At 52.6% G+C, this 22756-nt stretch overlaps 1 protein-coding gene across 5 annotated transcripts in view; it reads left to right on the top strand.

Moving 5' to 3' along the window:
* CSMD2 (CUB and Sushi multiple domains 2) overlaps positions 1–22756 on the top strand; it is a 350153-nt gene that overhangs the window by 111298 nt on the left and 216099 nt on the right. For all 5 annotated transcript variants that reach the window (XM_032132060.1, XM_032132059.1, XM_032132058.1 and 2 more), the window contains one exon: positions 6009–6216. In XM_032132060.1, the coding sequence (XP_031987951.1) occupies positions 6009–6216 (208 nt within the window). The remainder of the gene's footprint in view (positions 1–6008; positions 6217–22756) is intronic.

Genomic DNA, 22756 nt, shown 5'->3' on the forward strand with positions numbered 1-22756 from the left:
ATGGTTATCCAGAGGATCCCCTGCCCATGGCCTGCAGGATTTCCAGCTCAAACACTGCAAGATGGGACTGGATTTTCTGCTTGCCAGTGTCAGATTCCCTCTCCTGTGGCACATCCCAGGGTGACTGGTGCTCTGCTGTAAGAAGAGTGGATCCATGCAGGGCTGGGACGTGCCCTGGGCTGGGGACGCTGCAGGGGAGGTAAAAGCTGCCCTAGGATTGAAAACAATTCCCAACTCCCTGCCAGTTTAGGGGCAGGGAAACTTCAAATTCCTTTATCAGTACAGAGAGTGCCTTGCTAATTCTGGTCCCACGAGGGCTGGAGAGTCTGTAAATACACAAATGTCTGTGTTGTCCTACCAGAAACATTCGCTGCTGCTCTTGAAGCCTCTGCCCCTTGATTCCTTGTGTACTTCAGCAGAGCATCTCCCATTGATTCTTTTTATTGACTCTCCCTGTGCAGTCAATCAGCACCTCTGAGCTGGGCCGTGAAGCTGGAGCTTAAAGTGAGCAAAAATTGTTTGCTTGGGATGTTTTTAATGCTCCCTCAGATATGTTACACGGTGAAGGATGCCTGTTGTACCTCTCAGCGACGGTTTTTTGGGGCACTTTGCTGCTGTTTCGGGGCCAGGAGCATTCAGGGGGTGTGAGGAGGGGCTCAGAGTGACTTGAGAGAGGGCTGCTTATCACTGGTGTTTTTTAAAGATCAGTTGTGGTGCTTTTCTCTGCTTATCCTTCAAATCAGGACTGGCTTTGTCACTTTTATAATACTTCTGGTTTTTTAATTTTATTTTTTGAGTTTCACTGGAGGTGAAAATACTCAGAGAATCGAGGGCTGAAGGATCATTGATTCCAGCTCCTGGCCCTGCACAAACATCCAAAATCCCCCCTGGAGAGTGTTGTCCAAAGCTCTGGCACCTTTGGGAATGTGCCCATTCCCTGGGGAGCCTGGTCAGTGCTCCAGCACCCTCTGGGGAAAGAGCCTTTCCCCAAATTCATCCCAGTATTCCCTCAGGAGGAGCTGCAGCCTCTCTGAGCTCTGCCCTCAGTCTCTTCTGCTCCAGCTGAACACCCCAAGTGCCCTCAGCTGCCCCTGCTGCCCCTTCACCATTCATGTGCCTCCTCTGGACGCTCTAAAAGCTGAAATTCCACCTTGGGAACGGGCAAAGCAGCACCTTGTCAGGAGAAACAGGAATTCCCTGCATGGATAGAGCAGTTCCTGTGCCCTGACAGCATTTCCCTGCTGGCACCTGAGGGAGGCAGAGGCCTCTCCTTGCCCAGCTCCGTTCAGCGTTTGTGGAGGACACCGCAGGGAGGGAGGGAGGGATCAATGCCCATCCCAGCTGCTGCTGGAGCCGAGGGTTGGCATCATTTCCACTTCTGAGATCCCCTCTCCTGCTGGAGTAAAAGCCCAGTTCTGCATTTCCATCCTGAACTGCCAAACCCTCTGCTTTCAACGCTGCCCTTCCAGTCTGGAGTCCAGCACAGGGGCTGGAGGCTCCTGAGCTGCTCCAGGAAGGAGGAAAATCCAGGGAATGGCTCCGAGGGCAGCACAAAATGTGCTTTTCAGCTGCTCTGGTGGACTGTGCCTGCAGCTTCCTGAAGGCAGCCGCTTCTTTTTTGATGGATTTGGTCCTGATCCTTCAAGACTTCTCCTTGGAAGTTGCACTTGAAGTGTTTTTTGGAAGGCAGGGAGCAGAAACATTCCCCTGGAACACTCAAATCTTGTTCCAGGAGAGCAGAAAGCAGCAAAGCCAGGCTGTGGGAGGTGGGTTTGAAGCCCTGCTGTGCTTCCAGCAGCATCAGTGGGCTCCCAGGAGCGTCCCAGTCATGCTTGGCTGACAAACTGGGGACACACGTTTCACCTGGAGCAAGGGGCAGAAGGATTTGCATCCTATCAAACAGGTTTTCCCCTTCTTCTGCAGGGAAGAGGATGATTCCAAAGCTCTTGCCTGAAGGAGGATAAATATATTTAATACATTTAGCTTTCCCTGAGAGCAACGAGATCTTTGTGGCCTGTGTGGATTGCGGTGAATCCTGTTAAAATTGGCTTGTTGGCCATGGTCACTGGGAAGTTTTTAAATGTCTTTGTAGGTGTTACTTCATTTTCTAATGGAAGTTGGAGATGGGATCCTGATAAATTGGGAAGAAAAGTTCTCTCAGGCTGAGCAGGTTAAAACCTGGGGAGCTTTCTTGGGAGCAGACCTGTCCCGTGTCTCTTTAAAGGACAGTGTTTGGCTGGAGATCTTCCCTTCCCTCTCCCCTCCTCTCCAGGATAACAGAGAGGAGTTGGAGGATTCCACCCCTGATCCAGGGTTTCCTTGTGCTTTTTCCTGCCTGCCTTTCCCCTGCTCTGTGACATTCTTGTCCCTGGATTGGCAGCTTTGCCTCTGCTCTGCTCTTGATGCATTGAAAGAATCGACGAGAAATTCATGGTGGGAAAGAGGAGGAATCCAAGGGTGTTTGGGAGGGTTTGCTGGGACAGGAGGATATTGGAATGCTGGGCTCGCCTTCATCATTCCTCCTGCACAGGAATTGTCTGCATTCCCCACTCAGGGTAATTCTCTGGAATCACAAACCTGGCAATGACAAAGTTTTCTTGTAAAGGACGAGCGCAAACCCAGCGGGAAGGGAAAGGAGCAGAGAATTCCAGCAGGATCAGGAGTGGCTCAGTGGGATGTGTGTGCAGAGTTGCACCTCACCAGCAGTCTGGGAAGCACAGCTGGATCAGGATGGATCCTTTCAGCCAGGATCCATCAGTTCAGGCTCCTTGTGCTGGGTTTGGTCCCTGCTGGCCTGGCAGGGGGGCTGGGAGTGCTGGGATCTCCCCCGGGATGCCACCTGCGCCGGTGTGGAGCAGAACAGCACCTGGGACAGGGGGTTGGCTGTGGAATTTGGGAGTTTGCCTCTGGAACTGGAAGTCCTGACTAGCTGTGAAGCCTGGACTAAGCTGAGGTTTATCCCATCCCTAGAAAAATCCCATCCTATGTCAGAAATCCCTGGAGCGCTCTCCTCGTTGCATCCCGTGTGTTTTACACGCTTCCTGCCCAATTCTTCTGCTCTCAGGAGTGAAGTGAGGCCAAGTTCTGAGCCTAAACGGGGCTGAGGCTGAGCCCCACAAGCTGAGCTGTATTTTTGTCCTGGCAGTTGGAATGCTGGGGGCAGAATTCCCAGCAGGCTCGGGGTGCTGCCTCCTGTGAGCAGCCCTCGCCTGTGCCAGTGAGCCTCCAACCACGCAAAGCCTTTGGAGCACTGGAAAACGATGCCAAAACATCCCAATCTGTTGGGAAAACACGCAGGGAGAAGTCTTTTCCTGGATTTTTTTGTGACTTGAAGCAGAACTGGTGGGTTTATGGTTCTGGTGGGCGGCGGAGTCAAAACTCAGCAAAGCCAGAGGAAAAGTTGGGAACGTTTGTGGAGCTCCATTTTGGGCATATCAGATCTGCAGCATCTCATTAAAAGTGCTCTGCCTTACCACAACTCCAGCAGCTGCAGAGGCTGGGCCGTGCCCAGAATAATTGGAGGGCTGCTCAGGAAGGTTTTGGAAGATTGTGGGATGTGTTTGAGCAATAACAGCCTCTCCAAGCAGAGGGAGTGTGTGTTTAGAGGGGGATGGGAAGGGAATGTGTTCCCCACGAAGTACCTTGTGCAGTGAAAGAATTGTCAAGGAATTGAAACTAAGAACTGCCCTCTTAATAATGAATATAATGGTAATAAAAAAGCCAAACCACGGTGCCCTTGGCTGGCTCCTCAGCTCCTGTGAGTGTGCATAAAAGCAGAGGAGTCCCTTGTTTAAGAATTCTAATGTAGCACTGAATCAAAATTCTTCAGCCTGTTCTCCACCCCCTCCTGTTCCTTCCAGTCTCAGGGGGTGGTTTGGAGTTTTCCATGGACCTTTGGAGGTCCCATTGGTTGTCTCGTGCAAGATACATCCAAATTTGAAGGAAATTTTGGGGCCTAAGTGAGAGATCTTCCAGCCTGAATTTATTTGGGATTTGAACACAAATCCTCAGTGTCTGGGAGTAACTTTAATTCACTTTAGTGCAGCAGATAGGATCATGGAATGGTCTGGGTTGGGAGGGAGCTTAAGGATCATCTCATCCCATGGGCAGGGACATCTTCCACTATCCCAGGTTGCTCCAAGGATCCTCCAGCCTGGCCTGGGACACTTGCAGGGATGGGGCAGCCACAGCTTCCCTGGGAAACAAGTGACTGTGACAGGGAGCAGAGCACTGAGCCGGGATGTTGGTGGCCTTTTCCAGCCCTCATTTGGGTGGCTGGAATGGCCCAGGAATTTCCATGGCTGCTTTTTAATGGTATTTTTTGCTCTTGCTGTGAGCTCTGTGATTCCCAGTGTGCGCCAGCCCTGGCTGGGCACAGAATGCCAGCACGGTGCGCATTGGAAGTGACCTTAAAGATACCTCATCCCATGGGCAGGGACACCTCCCACTACCCCAGGCTGCTCCAAACCCCGTCCAGCCTGGCCTTGGGCACTTCCAGGGCTGGGGGAAGCGCTGGCAAAGGGCCTGATCCGTGCTGGGAGGTGCCAGCTCGGTGCCAGCGGTGCCCGGTGGCGTTTCCATCCCTCCCGGGAGCGTGTCCCTCCAGATGGCCGTGGGGGAGGGAGGCTGGCACACACCTGGCTCAGGCTTTGTGTTCCAGGTTTCATTAGTCAGAGGTGCGAGGTGCAGCTCTGCTCTGGAGCTGCTGCTGGCACAGGGCACTGACTCTGCCAAGGGCTGGGGGCTGAGGATGCTCCGGAGCAGCCCCGTGGAGGGGTCCTGCCCTTGCCATCCGTGCCCTGCTGTGCCCAGCACATGTTCCCAGCTGGGGGGAGTCTCAGGAAGGGCTGTTTGAAAGGATGGTTTGTGGTGGAAGGAAGAGTTTGTCATGTAAAGCCCCGAGCTCCTCGACTGGAGCATCTGGAATGCTGCTCCAGCGCTCCTGGTGAAGTTCCCAGGCCTTGCTCAGCCACGTTCCCAATAAAAGCTGGGAGCTGCCCCCCGAGCAGGAATTCATTCCTGCTTTCCTCCACCTCCCTGCCATTCCTTTTAGATCCTCCTTTTATTGCTCTGCCAGCAGCTCCTGCTCAGGAAATCCAGGGAAGCACCTGTGGGAAGCAGGAGATGCAGCCCAGGAACTGTGGCTGCTGGGTTGCTGAACGAGGGGTTAAGTTTCCAGCACTCTGATTTTGGCAGCCACAATCATTTCCTTAGGAAATCTCAGCCAGCACAGACATGTGAGGCGGGAGTGTGGGATGCTTCACTCCCTTTTCCATCAGGTTTCTGTTAAATGTGGTGTTTTTACTCCCGAGTCCCGTTGTTCCAATCCTTGGGAATGTTTCTGTGGCTCAGGAAGGTGCTGGGATCTGTGTGAGCTGGGAATCAACCTTTCCTTGCTGTGATGGGAGAGTGTTCACATGTCTGAACCCCCTCTCAGCCACTGATTTCCTGGGATTTTCCTCCCCCTTGCTGGGCATGGATGGGAGGAAAGTTCCGGGAAAAACCTCAGAGGATTCTAATCAGGAAGAGGGGACATCAGCAGGAATTTCCTCATGGAAAGGGTGGTCAGGCATTGGAATGGTGGAGTCACATCCCTGGAGGTGTCCAGGGAAGGCCTGGACGTGGCACTCAGTGCTCTGGGCTGGGGACAAGGTGGGGATCTGGGATGGACTTGGTGATCTTGGAGGGCTTTTCCAGCCTCACTCCTCCTGGGGTTCTGTGATGGAACAGGAAACTTGGGCAAGAACAAGTGAGGAAATCGTGTCTGACAGGGAGCTGTGCTGGGAACGAGCTCCTCAGGAGAGGTGGGAGCAGCTCTGGTACTGGGGGTGTTTAAAATCAAGCCAGGAGCCCCTTCCTGGCTGATCCTGATGGATTTTGCATCCCTCAACATCTTCATCCTTAGGAGTGGGCAGTGAACCCCTCCTGACCAAAGCAGGGGGGTTTGGCTCTGAATTTGGGCTCCATCTCCGGGCAGTTCAGGGCTCACCCCTCGCGTTGTGTTGCAGCTGACGACGCCTGCGGAGGGACCCTGCGGGGCCAGAGCGGGATCATCTCCAGCCCCCACTTCCCCCTGGAGTATGGCAACAATGCAGACTGCACCTGGACCATCCTGGCTGAGCCTGGAGACACCATTGCCCTGGTTTTCATGGATTTTCAGCTGGAGGATGGCTACGACGTTCTGGAAGTTGCTGGGACAGAGGGATCCTCGCTCTGGTAGGTTCCCGCTGGCATTAATTCCTTGTAGGACGCTTGGGGTGGTGCTCGTGGTCTGTGTGGACAGAGCCAAACTTCTCAGGGTGGTCAGAGTGAACAGTTTGTGCCTGGAAGACAGGAAATTCCCAGTTATTCCCAGTGGCTTCCTTCTGAAACTTGGGATTTGCTTGGTGAGCTCTGCAGTGAGCACTGGCTGCTTTAAATCCTGTTCTGTGCAGTGAGAGAGAGTCCGTGGTGTGGCTGGGGGGGAGAAGAAAGAAAGAATTAAAAATAACCCCAAACAAAATCACCTCTGAGAACTCCTCAAGCCCTGCCACGCTCAAGCCTTGGTTTTGCTGAATTTTCTGGTTATTGCTAAACCCATTGCTGGTGAGGAACTTCTGGAAATGTTTCACCAGATCCACTCGTCCCTGGGACAGGAGACGGAACTCCAACCCCCCTCTCATCCCAGGGGCTGCCTGGGAAATGCTCTCTGAAATACTGCTTTTGTTTGGGATAAGGGCCAATATTTCCAGTATTGAGGAGCTGCCCCAGTGCTCTGAAGGGAGGAGAATAAGGAACTGCAGAGGGAATTTGATGTGTTCCTGATAGCAAAGGACAGGGTGAAACTGCCCTCGGCTGCACATGGTTGAAAGTCCTGGCTGGCAGCAAGTGGAAGGTCCTGGGTGTTGGTTTTAAACCCAACTTCCCTCTGCAAGGGAAGAATGAAGTGTTTGCAATAATCAGGTGTTGCGTGGGATGATCAGCAGCGAGTTAAATCGTGATGATTTGTGAGGATCCCATCGCAAATCCCATTTATTGGTGTGATTTATCCTCGCTGGCAACTCTGGGGGAACGGGACTGGAGCGTTTAGGATGTATTGATGGGAGGGAAGTTGCCATTTACCACATACCAATTGTTTACCATTCCCTGGCCCCCTTGGAAAATTAGATGTTGCTGTTTGATGAAAAAAAGCCCTGCCTGGTTTTATTAGAATTCATTAATATTTTAGGGCACTGCTGGTTTGTGCTGCAGTGAGGATCACTGAGCTGTGCTGGCTGGGAAGATGGATGGAGCTGGTTAAGAAACATTATTCAGCCTGGAGGTGTTGCCAGAGCAGAGCTGTGTCTTGTCATATCAAAAATAAAACAAAGCCTGGCAGAGGGAACCTGCTGGGGAAAAAAAAGTAAAATAAAATTAATAAACTCCTCATAAATACAGCAGGGAAAAAACTTTAAAAATGCCAATTGTAGGGAGTGAAAGCCTGGCTTCAAGCTGGGCCTGTAGTGCGCACACAATCCTTAAAAACTGAGGTTAAAGCTGGGTTTAAGGGCGCCGAGTTTTACGGGTGTCACTTTGGGGGATTGTTGGAGGGAATAAGGATGGATTCGCATCCCTGCTCCCCCTCCAGGTGTGCTGCATCCCTGACTCTCCCCTTCCTCCCAGCTCAGCCCTTGTTGGGATCCCCTGGCAGCCCCCTCAGTGAGCCCAGCACGGGCCCCAGCAGCAGGAATTCCCCCCTGGGAGAAGCTGCTCCTGCTTTTTGGGGTGCATTCCTGAATTCCACATCCACAGGAGCCAGCCACACCCCCCAGCCCGTTCCAGGGCACCTCACTGAGCATTCCTGAAGGGAACTTTGCAGTCCCACCAGTGGGATTGCAAAGAAGTCCTGTTTGGAATTTCATCTCTCGGAGCTGGCCCGGTAATTAAATTCAGATGAGTCAGTTCTCAATAATTTTTGCCCGTAGGGGGAAAAAAACCTGGTGCTCCTACCTCGTCTTCACCCATGCTGGTGTGATTCAGCAGGAAAACGGAGCTCAAACCCCTTTTTCCCCTTCTGCCTGTGAAAAAACTGGTTTTAATTATTGGTAGTAGGGCAGAGGGACTTGCAGCCAATTCTCTGGGAGTCTCTCGCAGCTGAATATTTCGTTTTCCGAGCATTCTGAGTGGTTTTAGTCACGGCCAGGGCTGGGCACAAATAAACAAAATTCAATTTCATCAGGAGGATAATTCCTGTGAGTTTCCAAGCTATGGAATGGGATCTAATGATGGTATTTATGAGCCCATTAACTCAGCACTTCAAGTAACGTTGACTTGACCTGCTCTTAGAAAAACCTGCGTTACCGTTCACCCTCCCGGCTTTAAAAATGGATTTTTTTGGGGTTTTATTTATGAGCCAGCTTGCTTTAAGTGCCTTCACATTGATCCCACGGCCTGGAGAATCCTGAGCTGGGTTTCCTTTGCTCCCCAGCCTGTTGGATGTGAATCCTGCAGGAAGAATTCCAAGGGAAAGGGCACTGCAGGGCTGTGCCAGGCAGAGCAGCAGGGGCGGAGGAGCTGTTTGAGGCAGATTAATAAAATCACACATTTACAGCTCTCTCAGCTGCTCCCACGGCTCTGTCGGGGGACCTTGGGCCCAGATTGCCTTGACAGGTGAGGAATAAAATCCTGCTGAGCAGGGAGCAGGAGGGGGAGGGAGCAGGCTGGGATGAGCCTGGCGGAGCGGGAAGGGCGAGCTGGGGTCTCCAGGCTGGGAGGTGAGATGGGAAGCACGGCAGGAGCTGCCCTGTTCTCCTTTGGCCCATCCAGGTGTCATCCTGCCCTGTGCTCAGGGTGTGGAATGCACCTGCTCCAGGGGGAAAAAGATGATCTTTGGGGTCCCTTCCAGCCCTGACCACTCTGGGATTCTGGCATTCTCTGGTATCCTCACCCCCAGACTTCTTCGTGTCTCCCTTGGGGTTCTCTTCCCTTTGCGTTGTCCCTGAGAGATCTGGCAGGATTAATGCAATTCCTCCCTCTAAACCCAGGGAAAAGAGGAAAATCCCGCAGAGCAGCTCGAGTCCTTCCAGGGCCTGATGGTGTGCTTTGTGTCAGGATCTGCTGGAGCTGGGAGTTCCCGGTGCTGAGGCTGTCGGGAATTGCTGCTGATGGTCCCTGGCTTGTGGCACCTGCTCAGAGCCTCACACCCCAAAACCTGTCAGGCTGAGCACCCAAACACCCCAAAATGGGTCTGACGTGTGCAGCCCCCAGGCTGGCCCTGGGGACCCTGCTGGCAGAGGTGTCCCAGCCTCGTGTGCCCTTCCAAGGCTCCCCAGCCTGGGGAGATTGGGCCTCATCCCAAATCCTGGCCTGGGCTCCTGCTGCTCCTGTGGGAGTGCTCAGAGGGGCTCTGGGGTGGCTGAGGGGACAGCGTGGGACAGCAGGAACTGGGCTCCTGCAGCTCAGCACTGGTGGCTGCACTCCTGTCACACCTGTACCCTGTCACACCTGTACCCTGTCACACCTGTACCCGTGTCACACCTGTACCCATTTCACACCTGTACCCGTGTCACACCTGTACCCTGTCACACCTGTACCCCTGTCACACCTGTACCCGTGTCACACCTGTACCCTGTCACACCTGTACCCCTGTCACACCTGTACCCGTGTCACACCTGTACCCTGTCACACCTGTACCCATTTCACACCTGTACCCGTGTCACACCTGTACCCTGTCACACCTGTACCCCTGTCACACCTGTACCCTGTCACACCTGTACCCATTTCACACCTGTACCCGTGTCACACCTGTACCCTGTCACACCTGTACCCTGTCACACCTGTACCCATTTCACACCTGTACCCCTGTCACACCTGTACCCTGTCACACCTGTACCCTGTCACACCTGTACCCATTTCACACCTGTACCCTGTCACACCTGTACCCATGTCACACCTGTACCCTGTCACACCTGTACCCTGTCACACCTGTACCCATGTCACACCTGTACCCCTGTCACACCTGTACCCTGTCACACCTGTACCCATTTCACACCTGTACCCCTGTCACACCTGTACCCTGTCACACCTGTACCCCTGTCACACCTGTACCCGTGTCACACCCGTACCCTGTCACACCTGTACCCATTTCACACCTGTACCCTGTCACACCTGTACCCATGTCACACCTGTACCCTGTCACACCTGTACCCCTGTCACACCTGTACCCCTGTCACACCTGTACCCATTTCACACCTGTACCCCTGTCACACCTGTACCCGTGTCACACCTGTACCCATTTCACACCTGTACCCCTGTCACACCTGTACCCCTGTCACACCTGTACCCATTTCACACCTGTACCCCTGTCACACCTGTACCCGTGTCACACCTGTACCCTGTCACACCTGTACCCCTGTCACACCTGTACCCATTTCACACCTGTACCCCTGTCACACCTGTACCCTGTCACACCTGTACCCATTTCACACCTGTACCCCTGTCACACCTGTACCCATGTCACACCTGTACCCATTTCACACCTGTACCCCTGTCACACCTGTACCCTGTCACACCTGTACCCATTTCACACCTGTACCCATTTCACACCTGTACCCCTGTCACACCTGTACCCATGTCACACCTGTACCCATTTCACACCTGTACCCCTGTCACACCTGTACCCATGTCACACCTGTACCCCTGTCACACCTGTACCCTGTCACACCTGTACCCGTGTCACACCTGTACCCGTGTCACACCTGTATCTCCTGCCACCCCTCTGTCACCCCTGTACTCCTCTGTAACCCTGTGTCACACCTATACCCTCTGTCACCTGTCACCCCTGTACCTCTGTCACCCCTGTGCCCTCTGTCACTCCTGTGTCACACCTCTACTCCCTGTCACACCTCTGTCACCCCTGTACCTTCTGCTGCCTGTCACACCTGGACCCTTCTGTCACCCCTGTGCCACCCTGTGCCACCCCTGTGCCACCCCTGTGTTACCCCTCCACCATCCCCGTGTCCCCTCCAGGCTCAGGGAAGGCCGGGATGTGCTGGGCAGCCCTGGCTGAGCTCTGAGCTCTCCTCGGAGTAACTCCATGGTAAAAGTTTGCTCTGCCTGGGCAGGGACAGACCCACATTGCCCTGGCTGGGTTTATTGGCTGCATTTTAACAAATGAAACCACAGAAATCTGTCTGTCTGTCCCATCTGTCTGTCCTGTCCTGTCTGTCATTTGGTTGGATCTCATAGAGCTCATCTGGGATCTGGGTCTAAACTTAGGCACAGAATAAATCACCGAGCTGCTGCTGCTGCTGCCAGAGGAGGTGTGGGAATGATTCATAATCCAGTTTATATCCAGGATTTGGCTGAGCCCCGGTGTCTGTGGGGATAACTCCGGGGTCCAGCGCAGCAGGGACAGGCAGGACAGGGGAAAGGTGGCAACTTGTGCAGAGCAGAGCTCCTCTGGAGCAGGGAATTTCAGCGTGGTGGAAGTTCAAGAAGGCAGCCCAGGGTTTGCCACACAAAGTTTAGGTTGTGCTGTTGATGCCATGAAGATTTTTTTGCCTTTTCTTTTATACCCCTGTTAATACCTTTCTGCAACTTCTGTATTCTCAGTGCTTTTTGCCTACATTCTTGGACTTGTTTGTCAAGCTGAGAGACTCAACATTTTAGAAGCTTCATAGCCGGGGATCAGTGTGCCCCAGAGCCCAAGGTCCTCTCCAGAACACATTCTGTAAACTCAGATAGAGCCATCCAGGGGAAGGCTCCTTGGGGAGGGGGAGCTCACTCGAGCCTCTCCTTGGGGAATCTTTGATAGATCTGCTAATTAGTAACACTATAATGAGATACTGGATCTTTTGGGGGTGCACTGTGGGGTGCATTTCGGTGCATATGACCTGGACGTGTGCACCTGAGGATCCTTAAAATAAATCCCAAGGTAAAATCCCTTTTCCCCTTCTAACCGTGTTTGACTCTTAATTTAAGACCAGGAAAAGGCATCACTGTGGGGTTGGACCAGGAGGGAGTGACAGGAAGGTGCTGCCACCACCTTTTCCCCCAGAACGAGAGCTGGCAATTCCAGGGCTGTTTGTTCCGCCAGTGGAACCCTCTGGAAACCCCAGCTCCTGCTGAATGAATCGGTTCCATGGGATAAAACCCCCCAGTCCCTTGCTGGCCTGACTCTGACAGAGGTTGCCTGGGCTGTTCTGGGGTTTCAGGAGATGTTTCTGGTTCTCAGATGGGAGGTTTACTTTTAGGAGGAAGATGGTTTCTTTAATAACGAGGCTTTCTAGCTCTTTTATATCCCTGTTGTGTTTTGTGTGGGTGGGAGGGACTGGGATTTTCGCTGGGAATTGTGCTGCTGTTGCTGCTTTATCCTGGTGTCGTGGGCTTCAGATCACAGAACGCTGCGAGCCTTTTTGGGTTTATTTTGGGAGAGTTGCATCAGCTGTCACATTGCCCCAAGTGCCTCCCACTCCTTGAGCCTTCCCTTGTCATTCCCCCCTGGGAACCAGTTTCTCCTCCTTGATTCTCTGCTGATAATCCCGTGCTCAGGGAATGCGGTGGGAGAAGCAGGGCTGCAAGTGAGGAACGGCCGAATCCACGGAGTTTATTCCTGGCTGAGTTCAGTTCCTCCCCCTCAGTGCCTCGTCTTCATTTTGCCTCTCCAGCCTTGGCGCTGCATTTTCCTCCCTTGCACAAAAGCTTCTCTACTCTATTTTTTCATTTAATTGGTGCAGAATTCCTTTTGGCTTTGTCCTGCGATTCCCTGGAAAAGGAACCTGCCCCAGCACGTGCATGGGAATTATTTTGCACATTTCCAGCACAGCTGTGCCAGATGTGAGGGCATCTCGGGCCCCTCACTGTGCTCCAGATGTTGGGCATCTCCCATGCACCAGGTGAGCCTGGGAGAACCGAGGACCTTGGAATTCCAGGTTCCTCTGGTTGATTTTATTTTCCTTTCTGGAGCTGAGCTGGGAAACCTCTTGGAGCCATCAGCCCTTTCTGGAGGGACATTTCTGAAATTCTCTCATTTCCTGAGACCCCTTGGGGCCATCAGCCCTTTCTGCAGGAGCTCTCCTGATGTTCTCTCTAGTTTTCCTGTTCCTGAGACCCTCTGAAGCCACGAGGGGCATTTCTGAACTACTCTCTTGTTTTCCTGTTCCTGAAAGCCCTTGGGGCCATCAGCCCTTCCTGGAGCAGCATTCCTGAAATTCTCTCATTCCCACTTTCTGTCCTTTCCCTGTCCCTGCAGAGAGCTGAGTTTGGGGAAGGTTTTTGAAGGCATCATCAGCATTTCGGCAGCTCCTCTCAACTCCCTTTTCTCATCACCACGTGCAGCTGACCCTCCCCTCCCCACCACCTGAATCAGTCTCGGAAGTGGCTCCCAATAGTCATTAAAGCTCTGGGATGCTCCAGGATCCCCTCTGGATGCCGCTCATCCCGTCCCTCTGGCCAGCCCCACTCTGTTCCCGTGCCTTGTGCTCTCAGAGCTGCGCGTTCAGGGGTCACAGCTTCACGTGGTGGTGCCTGGTGAGAAACTCCTCAGTGTGGGCTCCTAATGAACCAACCTCTTTTCTTCATATCAAAGCAGCTTCTGATCCTGCCGTGGCGGCCCCGCAGCTTTCAGCTCCCAGTTTTCATCTCGGAGCTGCCTGTGAAGTCCATGGAAAGGCTCTGGCTCCGGAGGGTCTGTGAGCCAGGATTGTGTGGTTTGGAATCTGCTTTTGGGGCTGCCCCTGCTGCTGCTCCCTGTGCAGCTTCCTGGGATAACCCTGCAGGATCCTGCAGACTTTTCCCAGCACCCCAGCGTGGGTGGGAGCCAAGGAGGGTCCCTCTCTGTCCCCGCGGTGCCTCCCCAGCAGCTGCTGTTCCTCGCAGGGATTCTGAAAAGCAGATTGCTTCCAGTGATTCTCATCTCACACTTGCCACTCTCGGGCGGAATTTGTCCCGGCTGTAATTACTTTTATTTGCAAGCTGACAAGAATTATCCTGCCCTGGGCGTGCACGAGGCTGGAGCTGGGAAGGGTTTTGTGTGTCTTGAAAGAGCTTCTTTCATCACCAGTTAAAACCCAGAAAAATGGGAAAGTTTCCTTTCCCTCTGCAGTGATTTGAGCTTCCCCATTGCAGGAACTCCTGGATCCTTTATCTGGAATATTCAGATGTTTTTCTTTTTCCATAGGACTGGGAAACGTGGATGAAGTGGCTTTTGAAATCCCTATTTAAATGTCAGTTACGTCTTCTTTGGGGTCTGGAAAATCAACTTCCTTATTTAATTCCGTCGTTCTTCTTCCCAAAGCGTTTATGTGCTTTTAATTGGAAACTAATCCCACAAAGGCTTCAAAGCCCTAAAACTTTGCTTTAGTAGGGAATAGTCTTCCTGCCAAATCCCCTTCTCTCTTGGAAGGTGTCTTCCCTGCGGAGAACATTCTGGAGAAGGTGGAACCAGAGCAGTTTCCAGTTCTGGGAGCAGTGGAGGTCCTGTGGTGGGGAATTTCCAGCCTTTGGAATTCCTGCCCTCCAGGCCTTCTTGAATATGGATTTTCTGTGTGGAGAGCAGGAATTTGTAGGTCAGGGGGCTGTTTCTGCCTGCTGGAGCTCTGGATTCCGGGAGGCAGAGCTGATGGCTTCCCAAGGGAATTCCAGCCATCCCTGAGCATCCTTGGTGCTGTTGGGAAGTTCAGGGATTGGGAATGCTTTGGACAGAGAAGTTCCTGCAGGGTGGTGCTGCCACAGTGTCCCAGAGCTCCCAGCAGTGGAGAAATAACTGGGAAGTGCTGGAAGGAAGGGTAAGATGGGATGTGGAGGTGTTCCATAGTTTTTTTATATGTTCCTGGGGGAAGGGGAAGGTTTCAGCTCCTTCCCGAAGTCGTGGCTGATCCTGGAGCCAGCAGAACCCACTTTTCCCTGCCATTCTTTCTCCTGGGAAGTATCTGCTTCCCAAATCCTGCCCTGGAACATGGCAGGGAGAGAGAAACTCCTGGGACAGGGGACCCCTGAGCTCTCCCCATCGTGTTCCAATCAAACAGGATCAGATCCCATTCCCACTCTCCCTCCAGTTTTACTTTTCCAGGCATTCATATGATGATTCCGTTTGCTGCACAGTGGAAAACTGTTAATGAATATTCAGACTGGCAAGAAGATGCTTTTAGGCTGAACATGACCCTGATAATGGTTTAATTGCCCTTTTTATCCCAATTTGTCTTTGCTTTGTTGTTCGGTCACCTCAGGGGCAAAGATCCCCATGGAAAGGCCACTGCTGTGTGCTCCTGCATCCCAAGGGGATGAGGTGCTGGCAGGGAAAAAACATCCCTGAAGGTCATTAATTCTTAATTTCTTCCTGTGCTTGTCCTGCAAAGACATTGGAAGAGTAAAAAATCGAGGTTTTTGCAGGAACCCTCAATAGGTGTAATCTGAAGAGAGGTTTTTTGAGGCTGAGTCTGACACGCCTGGCTGGAAGCTGAGAAAAATACTGGAACCTCCTTCGGGATGTGACCCAAAAGACAGACTGTAAAGCAGTGAATAACACCCGGATTTGGCAGGGCAAGGAGGCTCGAAGTGAGAGCAGGGGATGTTTCGGGTTGTTGTAAAAAGTTGGAAATCTGGGATGCTCTTTAAAACACCTGTCACAGTGGAACACTGATTCTCCCAGCTAAAGCAAGCATTTGGACACATGTTGGTGGGAAAGATCAGTGCCTTCCCTCCGAGGTGTTCAGGAGCTGTCTCTGCCTTCCCGCTGCGTTTCCCGCGTTCAGACACCAATTCCTGTCATTTTCGGGAGGCTGCGGCGCCGTTCGCTGCGGCTGTGCCTGTGTGGGGAGGTCTCCCTTCGCACTGGGATCCAGCTCGCTCAGGGAGCTGCGTTTTGGTGTCAGGATGTGTCTGCCAGAGCTGATAACAGTCGTGTTCTACAGCGCTCCTTATCAGCAGCTTCAAAGGGAGCAGCGCAGACACCTCGGCTGCTTTCAAAGGCCTCTCCCTGCTGGGCTTTCTCCAGGCCCCACTCTGGGATGTTTTTCCTCCTATTTACAAGTTGTTCCAAGGATGGAATCGCTTCGTTTTCAGATGTCGGCTGCCTCACAAAATCTGGTTTAAATGCTCTTTGCCTGCTGGGTTTCCCTGGCTGGGTTCGCTGCTCCCCGGATCCCAGCGTGTGCCCCTTCCCTGGGCTCGCTTTCCCTCGCTCCCTGGAGGTGGGAACCACCCCTGATGGATCCATTGCGTGCTGAATTCATCCCTCTGCTGTTAAAATGATGTTTTGGGGGGGTGTCTGGGCCTCAGGGGAGGAAAATGTCAGCGTTTCGAAGAGCAGGGAAACACTGACGTGTGTTGGAGCGGTTCATCTTGATAGGGCAGAGGAAGCAAAGTGTGGCATGGAAAAACTTCTGAGGTTTAGAATTGGAATTGTGTTTTCAGAGCTGGTGTTTGTTACTCCTGTGGTGTTTTCAGAGCTGGTGTTTGTTACTCCTGTGGTGTTTTCAGAGCTGGTATTTGTTAACCCTGGTGAGTTTTCACTGCAGTCTGTTGTATTTGTATAAATACCTGGGATCTCTGTGTCTTGACACATCTGGAGTACAAACCCGTATCTATCTATTTATTATTTAGCCAAACTTCTCCGTTTTCCAGCTCTAGTCCAGGCCTGGGGGCCTCTTGGCCTTGAGTCCCTGCCCTGCAGTTCATGTGGCAGAAAATGACCCCTGTTCTGTTGTTTGCTTTGCTGCTGCTGCTTTAAAAGCTAAAGGTGCCCTGGCAGGGATCAGTGGGATGATCAGGGAAGTGCAGGGTCTGTTTTCTGTTCTGGATCCGTGAGCTGTTCACGGGGGAGCTGCTGGATTCCTGAAGGGAGAGGGAATTGCCCAACAGCACTTGGGGATTGTTTAATGCAGCCTCACCCGAGCAGGGTCAGATCTGAGGGGTGAAACCCCAGCTGAGCATCCTTGGGGATGATTTGCCTTTCAAGGGCTTGCTGTTTCCTTAAGGAATTAGTCCAAAACCTGAGAATGAGCTGTCAGGCAGGAATGGGAGGGATTTCTGTGATAATCATGAATTCCACAAGCTTCAAAATCCAGTGTTTTCCTGCCTGCCCTGGGAGCTGCCACCGCTGCTGGCTCCTGGCATGGGATGGTTTTGTCTCCCAGACTGAAATCTGGTCCCATCAGCTGTTAAACACAGGCACTTAAGCCGAGGATCTGAGCTCAGATCAGGCTGCCCAAAGCCCAGATGGAGGCAGCTCCTGGGGCTGGATCCAGGGAATTGCTGAGTTTTGTTCCTTGGCACAGTTCTGTTCTGTCCTGGCAGGTCGGGATCTCTTTAGCTCCTGCTGGGCCTGGCTCTGACACTCTTGGCTGTTTTTCAGCAGGGATTGGTTGATTTTTGCCTCCCAGGGACCTTTCTTGTGGCTGGATTTGGGAGTGGGGATCAGGAAAATGCCTGGGGCATCAGTAAATATTGGAGGATTAGGAATAAACAAAATGCTGTTGACAATTCATGTCCAAGGCCTGCTTTCCTGGCTGGAATTCCTACAGAATCGTGGAGTGGTTTGGGTTGGAAGGGACCTTAAAGCTCATCCAGTTCCACCCCCTGCCAAGGGCAGGGACACCTTCCACTGTCCCAGGCTGCTCCAAGCCCCATCCAGCCTGGCCTTGGGCACTGCCAGGGATCCAGGGACGGCCCCAGCTGCTCTGGGCACCCTGTGCCAGGGCCTCCCCACCCTCCCAGGCAGGTTTTCCTTCCCAATATTCCTTCCCGAGTCCATTTCTCCATCTGTAAAAGAGCAGTGACACCTGAATCTGTAAAGTTCTGGAGTACCAGGAGGGTTTGGGTTGGAAGGGAGCTCCAAGCCCATCCATTCCCATCCCATCCAACCCTTCCACTGTCCCAGGGTGCTCCAAGCCCCATCCAGCCTGGCCTGGGACACTTCCAGGGATGGAACATCCACAGCTTCTCTGGGAAATCCAATAAACTGTTATAAAACCTGAAAACTCCATCAGCCCTTTCCATGCTTTTAAAGCAGTTCTGTTCCTTTGATAATTCCCAGTTGGAGCACAGGGGGAATTCCCATCTCTTCCTGCTCTCCTTTATTCTTTTGTCTTTCTCCCACTCTTTCCAAATTAATTTTATAATCATCCTTTAAATGATGGAGCAGCTGAAATTAGCTCTTTTAGCTGGAATTACCTGCATTAAAGATCTCCCTTAAAAAAGAAAGGCATAAAGGTAATTAATAGCTTCAATTATTATAATGGGGCTTAGCTTGTGCTTTTCTCTTAGAAAAACCTGGTTTTGATACGTCAGCTGTTCTTAAAAGGGGAAAAAAATATCAGAAGTGCTTCAGGCTGGAAGTTGGCACGAAGGAATTTGGAAATCAGGTTGTTCCATGTGTAATGTGAGAGAATAAATTCCTCCCATTGATCCTGGAGCAGTGCCCTGTGCTCCCAACAGCCCAGTGGGAAGGGCAGTGTTCAGAGAGGATTCGGGTTTTTTTGCCCGTTTTTTTGCTTTGTGTGAGTTTAAAAACCAAAGGATATTTGTTCAAAGCCACCCTGGAATTTCTGGAGCCTGGAAGTGAATCAAAGGCAAGGGGAAACGAGAGGGACATCTTGAAAGAGGTTTCAAAGCTGCTCTGTGGTGGCTGAGGGGGAGGCTGGGATGGCAGAGCTGATTCGGGGCCGTGGGGCAGGACCCAGGCGATGGAACAGGGAGCTCCCCTCAGCCCCGGCACTCGGGCTCCTGCCCCAGGGAGGGTCCCAGGCTGGGATGGGCAGGAGGGACCTGGGGATGCCCAGGGCTCCCTGCTGCTCCTTTGGATTTGCTTCTGCTGCTGCTGGGCTGGTGGGTGCTGTGCCCAGCTGGGTGCTGTGCCCAGGTGGATCCCGTATCCAGGTGGGTGCTGTGCCTTGGTGGGTGCTGTGCCCAGCTGGGCGCTGTGCCCAGGTGGATCTCGTATCCAGGTGGGTGCTGTCCCCAGGTAGATGCTGGCCCAGGTGGGTGCTGGAGCAGGTAAAGCCTGTGCCCAGTGTGTTCTGTGCCCAGGTGTGTCCTGTGCTCAGGTGGGTGCTGTGCCCAGGTGTGTTCTGTGCCCAGCTGGGTGCTGTGTTCTGCACCCAGGTGTGTTCTGTGCCCAGGTGTGTTCTGTGCCCAGCTGGGTGCTGTGTCCTGTGCCCAGGTGTGTTCTGTGCCCAGGTGTGTTCTGTGCCCAGCTGGGTGCTGTGTCCTGTGCCCAGGTGTGTTCTGTGCCCAGGTGTGTTCTGTGCCCAGCTGGGTGCTGTGTTCTGCACCCAGGTGTGTTCTGTGCCCAGGTATGTTCTGTGCCCAGCTGGGTGCTGTGTCCTGTGCCCAGGTGTGTTCTGTGCCCAGGTGTGTTCTGTGCCTAGCTGGGTGCTGTGTCCTGTGCCCAGGTGTGTTCTGTGCCCAGGTATGTTCTGTGCCCAGCTGGGTGCTGTGTCCTGTGCCCAGGTGTGTTCTGTGCCCAGGTGTGTTCTGTGCCCAGCTGGGTGCTGTGTCCTGTGCCCAGGTGTGTTCTGTGCCCAGGTGTGTTCTGTGCCCAGCTGGGTGCTGTGTTCTGCACCCAGGTGTGTTCTGTGCCCAGGTGTGTTCTGTGCCCAGCTGGGTGCTGTGTTCTGCACCCAGGTGTGTTCTGTGCCCAGGTGTGTCCTGTGCTCAGGTGGGTGCTGTGTCCTGTGCCCAGGTGTGTTCTGTGCCCAGGTGTGTTCTGTGCCCAGCTGGGTGCTGTGTTCTGCACCCAGCTGTGTCCTGTGCCCAGCTGGGTGCTGTGTTCTGCACCCAGGTGTGTTCTGTGCCCAGGTATGTTCTGTGCCCAGCTGGGTGCTGTGTCCTGTGCCCAGGTGTGTTCTGTGCCCAGGTGTGTTCTGTGCCCAGCTGGGTGCTGTGTCCTGTGCCCAGGTGTGTTCTGTGCCCAGGTGTGTTCTGTGCCCAGCTGGGTGCTGTGTCCTGTGCCCAGGTGTGTTCTGTGCCCAGGTGTGTTCTGTGCCCAGCTGGGTGCTGTGTTCTGTGCATGGTGGGTGCTGTGTTCTGCACCCAGCTGTGTTCTGTGCCCAGCTGGGTGCCCACACCTGCTGTTGGTGCTGCCAGTTTTGCTGTCCCAGTGCAAACTGGGACGTTCCCAGTGAAATCTCCCTGGCTTTGCCTTTTCCTGGTTGCGAGCAGTGCCAGAAGTGCCTGGATCCCTGTTCCAGCTCAACCCCGGGATTTGGGGAGCCCCCCTGATTCCTTGGGGTGAGCTGTGCTTGGGAAGTGGCTCCTGATTCCAGGGAATCGCCCTGGACTGGGCAGCTCTCTCTGGTTGATGTGCACAGGCCGAGGGAAGCTCAGGAAAAATCTGCTGCTCTTTTTAAACTCGGCTACTTCACCCTCTGATTTGAGCCTCATCTCCAGCTTAAGAGAGGAAAAGCTCCTGAGTCTGATGGCTGCACTTGATCATCCTAAAAGTCTTTTCCAACCTTGCCAATTCCATGATCTGCGTTGCCACATTCCCTCAGAAAACCCTTTTCAAAGCAGAAATTGAAGCAGGAGGGGCTGTGCTCAGCATCTGCCCCCCCAGAAACTCAAAGCAGAACAATCTCAGTGATTGGCGTTCAGAACATTCTGTCATTGATTATTTTTTCTCTCCGGCTTTTAAGGAACTATAGATTTTTCAGCCTGAAATTAATATATTGGAATTTCTGTGGGCAGAATAAAACCCTCATTAAATTTTGTAACGTATCAAACAGCTTGCAATTAAAATTCATTTTGAGGCAAGTTAGCAGAAGTTTTGTTAATGTTTAGCATCTTTATGGGTGTCATTCTTTGGAAATTTGGACTAATTGAGTCCAAAGGGACAAACTCTCGGATCCTGCATTTGCTGTGCATGCCAGGCCTTGCTTCGCTTTTGGCATTTTTCCCCTTCCTTTATGCAAGTCCTGATTTTAGCAAGTTGCCAGGAAAGTAACTTATTTTGGTTTTTTTCTGCCAAATTGCCGAGAATCCATCTTCCTAAATCTCGGAAAGACTGCAGCAAATCTTTGGGAAAGACAAGCAAGGCTCCACTGACTCCAAGGTGTTCGTTGCTGTGAAATATGGGAGATTCCAAATTGAGTTTTTTAGGTTTTCCTTCTAAAAATGTCATTCAGAACAAGCTGCTCTGGGCATGTAAAAGCCTTGGCTGGGCTCGTGGTTGTATCCTGAAGTTGGGAGGTTTCCTTGACTGGAGGATAAACCAGCCTGAAACATTTGGAATGTGAATTTTCGTGTTTCTTACCCCCCTTAAATATTTCCCCTGCGATCCCAAAGCAGTTCACAGGGAGCAGTAAAAGCAGTGGGAATTATTTCCCTGTGGAATCCGAGACCAGAACCTGACCTGGCAGAGCTCTAAAATTCCTCTGGATGAGGAGAGGTCAGAGTTTGCAGAGTTGGTGCTTTGAAGACTCTTCCCAGCAAAGCCGGATTGAATTTATCCCAAATTTATCCAATCCAGGGAAAAAAATCTGGAGCGGGCCTGCACTCCTCAAACACCATCAGCAACATCCTGCTTGGAATTTGCTCTTAAGGGCACTTCATTGATTGAAGGGGGAGAGAGTTCATCTGGACTGTGGATAATTCTGGGAATTTCCTGCTGGATTTGGCTGCTCTGAGGCTGCTCCAGGCATTGATTTCAAGGCAGCAGCACAAATAAAGCTGTCACTGCACAGGGCTGGAGCTGAGGGGTCTCTGAGCAGTGGGGTCCTGCACAGGAGGGGCTCAGATCCTCCCAGAACACGTGGAATTCCAGAGAATTCCAGGAGGTCCTGCACAGGAGGTGCTCAGATCCTCCCAGAACACGTGGAATTCCAGAGAATTCCAGGAGGTCCTGCACAGGAGGGGCTCAGATCCTCCCAGAACACGTGGAATTCCAGAGAATTCCAGGAGGTCCTGCACAGGAGGTGCTCAGATGCTTCTTGAACATGTGGAATTCCAGAGAATTCCAGGAGGTCCTGCACAGGAGGTGCTCAGATCCTCTAGAACATGTGGAATTCCAGAGAATTCCAGGAGGTCCTGCACAGGAGGGGCTCAGATCCTTCTTGAACATGGGGAATTCCAGAGAATTCCAGGAGGTCCTGCACAGGAGGGGCTCAGATCCTCTAGAACACGGGGAATTCCAGAGAATTCCAGGAGGTCCTGCACAGGAGGGGCTCAGATCCTCTAGAACACAGGGAATTCCAGAGAATTCCAGGAGGTCCTGCACAGGAGGGGCTCAGATCCTCTAGAACACCTGGAATTCCAGAGAATTCCAGGAGGTCCTGCACAGGAGGGGCTCAGATCCCGTAGAACACGGGGAATTCCAGAGAATTCCAGAGAATTCCAGGAGGTCCTGCACAGGAGGGGCTCAGATCCTCTAGAACACAGGGAATTCCAGAGAATTCCAGGAGGTCCTGCACAGGAGGGGCTCAGATCCTCTAGAACACCTGGAATTCCAGAGAATTCCGGGAGATCCTGCACAGGAGGGGCTCAGATCCTCTAGAACACAGGGAATTCCAGAGAATTCCAGAGAATTCCAGGAGGTCCTGCACAGGAGGGGCTCAGATCCTCTAGAACAACTGGAATTCCAGAGAATTCCAGGAGGTCCTGCACAGGAGGGGCTCAGATCCTCTAGAACAACTGGAATTCCAGAGAATTCCGGGAGATCCTGCACAGGAGGGGCTCAGATCCTCTAGAACACAGGGAATTCCAGAGAATTCCAGAGAATTCCAGGAGGTCCTGCACAGGAGGGGCTCAGATCCTCTAGAACAACTGGAATTCCAGAGAATTCCAGGAGATCCTGCACAGGAGG

The sequence above is a fragment of the Corvus moneduloides genome, chromosome 23 (genome assembly GCF_009650955.1).
Source record: "Corvus moneduloides isolate bCorMon1 chromosome 23, bCorMon1.pri, whole genome shotgun sequence".
Classification (NCBI taxonomy): Eukaryota; Metazoa; Chordata; class Aves; order Passeriformes; family Corvidae; genus Corvus; species Corvus moneduloides.